Source organism: Heterodontus francisci, chromosome 5, assembly GCF_036365525.1.
Source record: "Heterodontus francisci isolate sHetFra1 chromosome 5, sHetFra1.hap1, whole genome shotgun sequence".
Taxonomy (NCBI): Eukaryota; Metazoa; Chordata; class Chondrichthyes; order Heterodontiformes; family Heterodontidae; genus Heterodontus; species Heterodontus francisci.
In genome coordinates, this window is record NC_090375.1 from 130,858,002 (window position 1) to 130,870,074 (window position 12,073).

Below are 12,073 nucleotides of genomic sequence, written 5' to 3' on the forward strand. Positions count from 1 at the left end.
TGAGAGAGAGAGAGAGAGAGAGAAAAAAGGAGAGTACGCGTGAGAGAGAGAGAAAGAGAGAGAGAAAAAAGGAGAGAGCGCGCGAGAGAGAGGAGAGTGAGAGAGAAAAGGGAGCGAGAGAGGGAGAGAAGGGGGAGAGAGAGGGGAGAGAGAGAGAGAGAGAGAGAAGGGGAGAGAGAGAGAGAGAGAGACACAGACATTTTAGGGCAACATATCTCATCTGTTTTCTTCAAGAATTAACAAGTATTTGGCCTAAGTTTTCTTTTGTTGTCTGTTTTTTGTAAAAAAAAACCTGGAAAAAATATTTTTTTCTCTTCAATGTGCACATGCATGCGTGCACAGGGGTGGTATGTGGGGTGGAGGGTTGTGTGGGTATGGATGGGTGGTATTTAAAAAGGGAATTTTCATATTTCAATCTGTGCTGATGCTTGGCTTTGTTACTGGATAAATCTTGTTTTATAACTAGCTGATAATTTTGTTGTTAATTGAAGAAACCTGGTTGGTGTATTTTATTCTGGAATTAAGAGTCGAGGATATGATTGACCTCATCAGTAACTGTGAAAATTTAAATATATGTTGTGACCTGGGTAGGCTACCAATGTCACTCTTAAAACAGGGCTCAATGCAGAGTGATTCTGCAACCAAGAACCATCAGACACAGCACAAGAGATATATAGTTGGCTGTTACAGTAATCAGTTCAGAACAACTGCACAAGGCTTCTGCATTAAATCAAAACATTTACGATAAAAAGGCAAACCATCTCTTGTGCCTCTGCTATCATAAAAGCAAAATACTGCGGATGCTGGAAATCTGAAACAAAAACAAGAAATGCTGGAATCACTCAGCAGGTCTGGCAGCATCTGTGGAAAGAGAAGCAGAGTTAACGTTTCGGGTCAGTGACCCTTCTTCGGAACTCACAAATATTAGAAAAGTCACAGATTATAAGCAAGTGAGGTGGGGGTGGGGCAAGAGATAACAAAGGAGAAGGTGCAGATTGGACCAGGCCACACAGCTGACCAAAAGGTCACGGAGCAAAGGCAAACAATATGTTAATGGTGTGTTGAAAGACAAAGCATTAGTACAGATTAGGTGTGAATATACTGAATATTGAACAGCAGCAAGTGCAAACCTGAAAAAAAAACCTGAAAAAAACAGTGGGTAAGCAAACTGAACAAACTAAGATGAAATGAAATAAATGCAAAAAAAGATTGTAAAAAAATGTAAAAAAGAATGTAAAAAAAAAGAAAAAATAACTAAAAATGAAAGTAAAATGGGGGGCTGTCATGCTCTGAAATTATTGAACTCAATGTTCAGTCCGGCAGGCTGTAGTGTGCCTAATCGGTAGATGAGATGCTGTTCCTCGAGCTTGCGTTGATGTTCACTGGAACACTGCAGCAATCCCAGGACAGAGATGTGAGCATGAGAGCAGGGGGAGTGTTGAAATGGCAAGCAACCGGAAGCTCAGGGTCCTGCTTGCGGACTGAGCGGAGATGTTCCGCAAAGCGGTCACCCAGTCTGCGCTTGGTCTCCCCAATGTAGAGGAGACCACACTGTGAGCAGCGAATACAGTATACTACATTGAAAGAAGTACAAGTAAATCGCTGCTTCACCTGAAAGGAGTGTTTGGTGTCTTGGATAGTGAGGAGAGAGGAGGTAAATGGGCAGGTATTACACCTCCTGCGATTGCAGGGGAAGGTGCCCTGGGACAGGGACGAGGTGGTGGGGGTAATGGAGGAGTGGACCAGGGTGTCGCGGAGGGAACGATCCCTTCGGATTGCTGACAGGGGAAGGGAGGGGAAGATGCGACTGGTAGTGGCATCACGCTGGAGGTGGCGAAAATGGCGGAGGATGATTCCTTTGGATATGGAGGCTGGTGGGATGAAAAGTGAGGACAAGGGGAACCCTGTCACGGTTCTGGGAGGGAGGGGAAGGGGTGAGGGTAGAGGTGCGGGAAATGGGTCAGACACGGTTGAAGGCCCTGTCAACCACAGTGAGGGGAAATCCTCGGTTGAGGAAAAAGGTCATATCAGAAGCACCGTCATGGAAGGTAGCATCATCAGAGCAGATGCGTCGGAGACGGAGAAACTGGAGAATGGAATGGAGTCCTTACAGGAGGTAAGGTGTGAAGAAGTGTAGTCGAGGTAGCTGTGGGAGTCGGTGGGCTTATAATGGATATTGGTAGACAACCTATCCCCAGAGATGGAGACAGAGAGGTCGAGGAAGGGAAGGGAAGTGTCAGAGATGGACCATGTAAAGGTGAGAGAAGGGTGGAAATTGGAAGCAAAGTTGATAAAGTTTTCTAGTTCGGTGCGGGAGCAGGAAACGGCACCGATACAGTCATCAATGTACCGGAAAAAGAGTTGGGGGAGGGGGCCTGAGTAGGACTGGAACAAAGAATGCTCGACATATCCCACAAAAAGACAGGCATAACTAGGACCCATGCGGGTACCCATAGCGACACCTTTTACTTGAAGGAAGTGCGTGGAGTTGAAGGAGAAGTTGTTCAATGTGAGAACAAGTTCAGCCAGGCGGAGGAGGGTGGTGGTGGATGGGGACTGGTTGGGCCTCTGTTCCAGGAAGAAGCGGAGAGCCCTCAAACCATCCTGGTGGGTGATGGAGGTGTAGAGCGATTGGACGTCCATAGTGAAGAGGCGGCGGTTGGGACCAGGAAACTGGAAATTGTCAAAATGACGTAGGGCGTCAGAAGAGTCACGGATGTAGGTGGGAAGAGACTGGACCAGCGGAGAAAAGATAGAGTCTAGATAGGAAGAAATAAGTTCAGTGGGGCAGGAGCAGGCTGACACAATGGGTCTGCCGGGACAGTCCCGTTTGTGGATCTTGGGAAGGAGGTAGAAGCGGGCTGTCCGGGGTTGTGGGACTGAGGCTGGAAGCCGTAGAGGGAAGATCTCTGCCTCTGCTGCTGGTTATTTTCCTCCAGATATTGCTGACACTATGACGACAATGGTATCTATACTACTGTTTCTAGAACCTGCATCATCCAAGCCCAAATTCTTTTGCTGGTTGTGGATCAGCTGATGGTCCACTTCTGGTCTTTGATCCTTGTTCAGGCTGTAACCGCTCTAGTTCTTGCTCTCCACTGCTCAATATCTGTCTCCTTTGTTACTTCAGGTTTATTGTTCAAGTAGCTTGCTCAAAACCTCAGCTTTTAAAAAATAACTAAAAACACCTAACCAACTGGTATACATATATTATTGATCTGTTGTTCAAAGCATATACAGATCACTTGGTAATATCCTCCAGAATCCATACTTACTTGCAACATTTTTTTTTTGCAGATGTCAGCTCCATAATTCTAGGGGCACCTTATTTTCAAGGCAGGTGATTAATCCCTTCTAATTCTGTAGCAACATATCCAGTCAGCTCTTTCTCGTAGCACCATGACAGGTCATAAACAAGGTCTGGGTGGGAATGGAAGTGGCAAAATCTTTGTAATTCACCACTGCTATAGTCCTGCACATTAATGCTCTAAAACCAATGCCCCACTTCTCCATTTTTCCTAAAGTACCACACAAGACAGTTTTATAAATGAAGCTCACAAAAAAAGATCACTGCTTTTCTTGGACGACAGTGAAGATCAAAAATCAAATGAGAATATACTTGGCAAAAAGGAAAGTACATTTTCAGAATTTGGAGAAATGGAGGTCACTTGATAAAATCCAAATGATATCGATCATCCAAACACTTGAGGGTAAAGAAAACTTCCAGTACACGTCCATCAGCTCCCATCTGGTCATTCCTCACCTTAGCAAGTTCATTTGTCAGCTCTTCGCGCTCTTCATCGGTCATTCCACCTCCTAGATCTGCAGTTGCAGCTGCATCTTCCCCTACTTCAGGTGTTGGATCACTTTGCAGCAGACCTGCAATAAATAAACATTTACTATCTGTTGCCCTCCACTACTTCAGCACCTGCTTCTTTCAGTACTACAGGTTTAATGTTCAGTAGTTTGCTCAAAACTTTATCTTTTAATAAAGCAACACACAAGTTAATTTTCATTTACTGTTGTACATTGTTCTGAATTAAATGTTGAGATTAATTAAATCTCAACTCAAAATGGTGCAGCTTAAAGAAATACTCCAATAAATTCATCTTAATCTAATTTGAGTATTGCTGAAAACAGACATTTTATCCAAGCTTTCTGTCTTGCAATCAGGACAACTCAAGAATTCCAATGTAAGAGAAAGCAACAAATTTATACTGTATGAGAAGAGAGTGCTGATTGGTTGGCAAGTGGACTCTGGTAGGTAGAGGCGTTGCCATGGAGAATGCACCAGTTTATGATGACTGATAGTTAACTGCCAAGCTTGGTTTGAAATTTAAACCAGGCAGCTTGACTGTGATTGGTCAAGGCATTGCTCTGAGTAAAGAACCAGCGAATAGCTGTCACTTATTTTTTTCAGCTGCAAACAGGGCCCTGTGTATTAATACATGTAGCTTCCAGTTGCATGATTACAACATAATTCTTTCACCGCTGTCTGCTGCATCTCCATCTCCCCCTTGCAAATGCACCACGCTGTGAGCCCGACTGAATCTTAAATTGGTTGTCAGTGTAATTCTTAGCACACTGAGGATTATTTAGCAAATGTTAGCAATTGCGGAATCACATCTAATGTTGGACACTGTGTTTTGAGTTTTGCAAGCACAGGCTGTACCTTGTCCATTGTGAACTGCGGAAGGGACATGCTTAATACGATCTGCCAGTCTTTGGGACGTACAGCCTATATACCTGGCACTGGCACTGAAATTCATATATCACATTACTCATTTGTGTGACAGACAAAGTCTTTTTGGCTTGACGGCAGCATCCTATTAGTGGTGAACACCACAAGAGCTACTAGCAGCGTGAAACAGTGAGCTTTACCTGCTGCTCAAAGAACATATACACACATTGCACCTGTTGCAGCAAAACAAAATAAGGGACAGCTAATCGCTGGTTCATTCCTCAGGGCAATGCCTTGACCAGAGTCAAGCTGCCTGGTTTAAATTACAAACAAAGCTTGGCAGTTAACTGAGTCACCGTAAACTGGTGCATTCTCTACCAGAGTCCACTTGCCAACCAATCAGCACTCTCTTTTCATACAGTACAAATTTGTTGCTCTTCCTTACATTGGTATTCTTGTGTCTTGCCCTGATGAATGCAAGACTAAAAGCTTTGACAAAATGTCTCTATTTTGAGGAATACTCAACTACTGTACTAGCAAAAGATTATTTAATCCAATTTAGAAATTCCAATCCCTGTATGAAGTCATCAGAATAGAAAACTGAAATATCAATCTCTGCACAAAATTTTTTAATTTTGCGTAGAGTTACTCATATGAAAGTCAACATTAATTCAGTGTTAAGAAAATAAACCTCTGTCAGCTTATCAGTGGCAGGAAAATTGAGAGATAATAATAATGCAAGTTTGAGAGGTTTATATCCACCCCTTTTTTGAAAAATGCTGCAGCATTTAAAACTGTACAGGCCTCTGGCACCAGTCCCATATCCAAGAAGGGTTGAAAGATCATGGTTACAACCTCTATTTCTATGCTGGATTCCCTCAGGAATCAAGGATGTAGTCGCACCCAGAGTGGGTGACTTTTCGACTTTGAATTCTGTTAAACTTTTCAGTAGCTCCTCTATTTATCTAATCCAATTTCTCTACAACCCCCCCACCCTTTACTGAGATTAGCAGCATCCTCTTCCTCTGTGAAAACAAATACAAAGAATTTATTTATTACTTCAGCTATAATTTGCCTCCTTCAGTTGTATTTCCTAATAAGATGTCTAGTCTGGAGGATTATTGTTCATTGTTTTATCTGCCTAGCCAGCAACGCCCACATTCCCTCAACGAATTAAAAAAAAACACAAGATAAAGTAGGAGGAGCAGGAGTAGACCACATGGCCTATCAAGCCTGCACCGCCATTTGAAATAATCATGGCTGATCAACTCCACTTTCCTGCCCGCTTGCCATATCCCTTGATGCCCTGAGGTGCCAAAAATCTGTCTATCCCAGCCTTAAATGTATTCAACTGTGGAGCATCCACAACTCTCTGGGGTAGAGAATTCCAAAGATTCACAACCCTCTGAGTGTAGTAATTTCCCCCCATCTCAGACCTAAATGATTGACCCCTTACTCGGAGACCGTGCCGGTGTTTTAGATTCCCTGATCAGCAGAAATAATCTTTGTGTCTACCCTATGCAACTCCTTTAGAATCTTGTATGTTTATTTTGTATCTTGTATGTCATTCTAGGAAAATAGATCGTAAATTTCCCCTGTGCTATATACCTTTCCTTGTTCAAAAAGCTTTTTAAAGTTGCTTTCAAGAGCAGCTGGGTGATCTGTCCTTTTTGTTGTTCTTCTCGCTTCTCCTCCTGGATGAATCGCCTGGCTGTCACTCAGCCTCATTTAAAAGGTTCTGTATGCTGCCACTGTATAGAGTCTAGCCTGAGGAGTTTTAAACTATATCTTTTAAACATTGCACTTTGTTGCATAAAAACTATATACACTCCATACTAGCCTGTGACTCCTTCAAAAGCCACGCTGCAACTGTTCGAGTCTCTCCCATATGATCTCTTGCATCATTACAGAGGGTGGTAATCTTTAAATTCTCTCAGGATTAACCCTTTCAGACCCTTATACTACATCTTGTTGATATTGAATTTTTTTTATTCATTCATGGGATGTGGGCATTGCTGGCTATGCCAGCATTTATTACCCATCCTTAACTGCCCTTGAGAAGGTGGTAATGAGCCACCTCATTGAACCGCTGCAGTCCAAGTGCAGTAGGTACACCCACTGTGCCGTTAGGAACAGAGTTCTAGGAGTTTGACCCAGCGACAGTGAAGGAACGGAGATATAGTACCAAGTCAGGATGGTGAGAGACTTGGAGGGCACCTTGCAGGTAGTGGCGTTCTGATTCAATTACTGCCCTTATCCTTTCAGGTGGTAGAGGTCGCTGGATTGGAAGGTGCTGTCTAAGGAGCCTTGGTGCATTGCTGCAGTGCATCTTGTAGATGGTACACACTGTTGCCACTGTGCGTCAGTGGTGGAGGGAGTGAATGTTTGTAGATGGGGTGCCAATCAAGCGGGCTGCTTTGTCCTGGATGGTGTTGAGCTTCTTGAATGTTGTTGGAGCTGCACCCATCCAGGCAAGTGGAGAGTATTCTATCACACTCCTGACTTGTGCCTTGTCGATGGTGGACAAGCTTTGGGGAGTCAAGAGGAGAGTTACTCGTCGCATGATTCCTACTCTCTGACCTGCTGTTACAGCCATGGTATTTATATGGCTACTCCAGTTCAGTTTATGGTCAATACCACAGGGATCAGTGCTGGAACCCTTGCTGTTTGCAATGTATATTAATGATTTAGACATGAATATAGGAGGCATAAGTAAGTTTGCAGATGACATGAAAATTGTTGGTGTCGTAAATAGTGAGGAGGAAAGCCTTAGATTACAAGACAAACTAGATGGGCTGGTAGGATGGGCGGAGCTGTAGCAAATGGAATTTAATCCTGAGAGGTTTGAGGTGATGCATTTTGGGAGGACTAACAAGGCAAGGGAATATACAATGGATGGTAGGACCCTAGGAAGTACAGAGAGACAAGGTGGTTAGGAAGGCATATGGGATACTTGCCTTTATTAGCCGAGGCATAGAACATAAGAGGAGGGAGGTTAAGATGGAATAAAAACAAGAAATGCTGGAAATACTCAGCAGGTCTGGCAGCATCTGGTCACTGACCTGAAACGTTAATTCTGCTTCTCTCTCCACAGATGCTGCCAGACCTGCTGAGTATTTCCAGCAGTTCTTGCTTTTATTTCAGATTTCCAGCATCCGCAGTATTTTGCATTTATTTTATAGGTTATGATGGAGCTGTATAAAACACTAGTTAGGGCACAGCTGGAGTACTGTGTACAGTTCTGGGCACCACACTATAGGAAGGATGTGATTGCACTGGAGAGGGTGCAGAGGAGATTCACCAGAATGTTGCCTGGGCTGGAGCATTTCAGCTATGAAGAGAGACTGAAAAAGCTAGGGTTGTTTTCCTTAGAACAGAGAAGGATGAGGGGGGACATGATTGAGGTATACAAAATTATGAGGGGCATGGATAGGTTTAGATAGGAAGAGACTTTTTCCCTTAGCGGAGCGGTCAATAACCAGGGGCATAGATTTAAGGCAAGGGGTAGGAGGTTTAGAGGGAATTTGAGGAAAAATATTTTCACCCAGAGGGTGGTTGGAATCTGAAATGCACTGCCTGAAGTGGTGGTAGAGGCAAGAACCCTCACAACATTTAAGAAGTATTTAGATGAGCACTTGAAACACCATAGCCTACAAGGCTACGGGCCAAGTGCTGGGAAATGGGACAAGAATAGTTAGGTGCTTGATGACCGGCACAGACACGATGGGCCAAAGGGCCTGTTTCTGTGTTGTATAACTCTATGACTCGAACGGTAACCCCCAGGATGTTGATAGTGGGGGATTCAGCAATCGTAATGCCATTGATTGTCCAAGTGGAGATGGTTAGATTCTCTTTTGTTTGAGATAGATATTGCCTGGCACTTGTGTGGTGCGAATGTTACTTGCCAATTATCAGCCCAAGCCTGGATATTGTCCAGGTCTTGCTGCATTTCTACACAGACTGCCTCAGTATCTGAGGGGTCGCAAATGGTACTGAACATTGTACAATCATTAGCGAACATCCCCACTTCTGACCTTATGATTGAAGGAAGGTCATTGATGAAGCAGCTGAAGACGGTTGGGCCGAGGACACTAGCCTGAGGAACTCCTGCAGTGAAGTCCTGGATTGGAGATGATTGCCCTCCAACAACCACAACCATCTTCCTTTGTGCTAGGTATGATTCCAACCAGCGGAGAGTTTTCTCCCAATTCCCATTGACTCCAGTTTTGCTAGGGCTCTCTGATGCCATACTCGGTCAAATGCAGTTTTTTTGTCAAGGGCAGTCACTCTCACCTCACTGTTGGAGTTCAGGTCTTTTATCCATGTTTGAACCAAGGCTGTAATGAGGTCAGGAGCTGAGTGACCCTGGCAGAATCCAAACTGAACATCACTGAGCAGGTTATTGCTAAGCATGTGCTGCTTGATAGCACTGTCGATGTCACCTTCCAACACTTTACTGATGACAGAGAGTGGACCGATGGGGCGGTCATTGGCCGGGTAGGATTTGTCCTGCTTTGTGTGTACAGGACCTAGCTGGGCAATTTTCCACATTGCCAGGATGATGCCAGTGTTGTAGCTGTACTGGAACAGCTTGGCTAGGGGGGTGGCAAGTTCTGGAGCACAGGTCTTCAATACTACTACCGAAATGTTGTCAGGGACCGTAGCCTTTGCAGTGTCCAGTGCCTTCAGTTGTTTCTTGATATCACGCAGAGTGAATCGAATTCGCTGAAGACTGGCATCTGTGATGCTGGGGACTTCAGGAGGAGGCGAAGATGGATCATCCATTTGGCACATCTGGCTGAAGATTGTTGCAAATGCTTCAGCCTCATCTTTTGCACTGATGTGCTGGGCTCCCCTATCATTGAGGATGGGGATATTTGTGGAGCTACACCCTCCTGTTGGTTGTTTAATTGCCCACTACCATTCACGACTGGATGTGGCAAGACTGCAGAGCTTAGATCTGATCCGTTGGTTGTGGGATCCCTTCGCTCGGTCCATCACATGCTGCTTACGCTGTTTGGCACACAAGTAGTCCTGGGTTATAGCTTCACCAGGTTAACACCTCATTGAGGTATGCCTGGTGCTGCTCCTGGCATGCCCTCCTGCACTCTTCAATGAACCAGGGTTGATCGGCTCCCTGGCTCGATGGTAATGGTACAGCGGGGATATGCCGGACACAGATTGTGATCGAATACAATTCTGCTGCTCACAGCACCTCATGGATACTCATTTGAGTTGCTAGATTCTGTTCGAAGTCTATCCCATTTAGTACAGCGGTAGTGGTATCCTCAATGTGAAGACGGGACTTAGTCTCCACGAGGACATTGCGGTGGTCACTCCTACCAATACAGTCATGGACAGGTGTATGTATGACAGGCAGATTGGTGAGGACAAGTCAAGTATGTTTTTCCTTCACTACCTACCACAGGCCCAGTCTAGCAACTGTGTCCTTTAGGACTCGGCCAGCTCAGTCAGTAACGGTGCTACTGAGCCACTCTTGGTGCTGGGCATTGAAGTCCCCCACTCAGAGTACATTTTGTGCCCTTGCCACCTTTAGTGCTGCTTCCAATTCGTGTTCAACATGGAGAAGCGTGATTCATCAGCTGAGGGGGGGGGACGGTAGATGGCAATCAGTAGGTCATCAGCTTCATTAGTGAATGCGGAATTTTCCTCAGCGCGAAGAAACAAAGTGGTCTGGCATCTTTTCACAACGTGATGCTATATTCAGTCTTTAGCATCCCTGGACCGGTGAATAATTTCAGGAATTCCTCTTGAAGCTGACTCCCGGATTCTTCTTGTTTAACTTCAACTTTCTCTAAGATGAAGGTCAATACAAGCTCTTTGACTTAAGAGTAAGAACTCCCGATTTCTTCGGGCATACATTTCTAATATCTGCTTTCCCTTCTATTGAGGTGTTGCTTCAAACCTCCCCTTTACTTCAAGTTCAACCCCTCCTGGGACATGTAACTGGGTTTCTATTGGTTGTAGAAAGTGTGAGATCAGATCGTCACACTTGCTCCGGTGTCAAATTTGACATTAGTGATATGTCCAGTGACAGATGTCTGCTAACCAAAATGCTCGATTCAGATCATAGATCTCACCCAGAAAATATTTCAATTGCTCTGTTTTAGGAGCTCTATTCTTAACTACTTTTCCTTTAAATCTGGAGATAGTCAAGATCTTATTTCAGCACATCTTACTGAAATGCCCTATTTTTCTGCAATAAAAGCTTTCTGCTCTACCTGCAGGACATCGTTCGCACTTGTGGTTACTTTTGGTGCCAAAGCACTGGCAGGGTTTAATGGCATCTTTCACTCTTTCCCCACCCCCCCCCCCCCAACCACCTTTGTCCCTGATGTCTCTTTCAGCCCTCTGGTGATGAAACTGAACACTCCACACCCTTTCAAAAGCCATGCTGTAACTGGTCAAGTCTCTCCCACATGATGTCTTACAGCTGGGTGAACAGTGCTTTTTGTTGTTCTTCTTGCCTCTCCTCCTGAATGAATTGCCTGGCTGTCACTTTGCCTCATTTAGGCAACAAGACACAAAACAGTAAACTTACCATTTAGGGAATCAACCCGAGGAACAAACATCATATCATTATGTTTCACCAACAGTATGGCTCACTATGCAATCATGCTAACAACTTTCGAGTAACTGTTGTAACGTTTTAGGAGATGGCCATTCTCACAAACATATTGAACAACGTGTTTCAATTCGCTATTGGATTCATTCAATACTAACAGTAGTGAAGAATCTGAAAGATTCACATCAGACACACATATAAATCCTGGTTACATTAAGAAATAATATTTGAGGGCCAAGATCTGTTGGAAAAAGGTAGCCACCAACTCCTTCTCTTAAACCAGAATACACAAATGTATTCCCACATCGCATACTGGAGCGTGTGCCCAAGGTCACAAAGTTAAAGATGACTGCTGTCGGAGTGACTGTCTGGTAGGTTACATCTCTTGGCTGGAATTACTTTTGGACAACTTTTTTTAGTGACAGTATTCCTGCCATTGGTCTGTATTAAACATAGAAGAGTCCAGCAACTGAACTCTGGGATACCCTTAAATTCTCAGTTTAATTTCTTTTTAAACCAAATATCTAACCAGCACCACATTTTAACCCCCCCATGTGTGATCATTTATTTTAGCCAATAACCATTGCTGTGGAACCTTGTCAAAAGCTTTCTGAAATCAAACTGTAACAATTGTAGCAGGCCACCAGATAGTGCTGTGACAAAGCTGTAGCTGTAAACCTCATGGCTGGGAGGTGGCGGGGGCATGATGGGTTGTGGCAGGGCGGAGGACAAGGCTGATCGCAAGACCGCATAATTAATACACTTTACATGAGGCAATTTATGGATGTTTAGAAAAGGAAAAAGTA

The 12,073-nt window shown here is 44.2% G+C and overlaps 1 protein-coding gene across 3 annotated transcripts in view; it reads right to left on the reverse strand.

Annotated features, from left to right (window-relative positions):
- Positions 1-12,073, reverse strand: part of tpd52 (tumor protein D52) — a 276,898-nt gene that overhangs the window by 215,559 nt on the left and 49,266 nt on the right. For all 3 annotated transcript variants that reach the window (XM_068032094.1, XM_068032092.1, XM_068032093.1), the window contains exon 2: positions 3,764-3,879. In XM_068032094.1, coding sequence (XP_067888195.1) covers positions 3,764-3,879 — 116 coding nt within the window. The remainder of the gene's footprint in view (positions 1-3,763; positions 3,880-12,073) is intronic.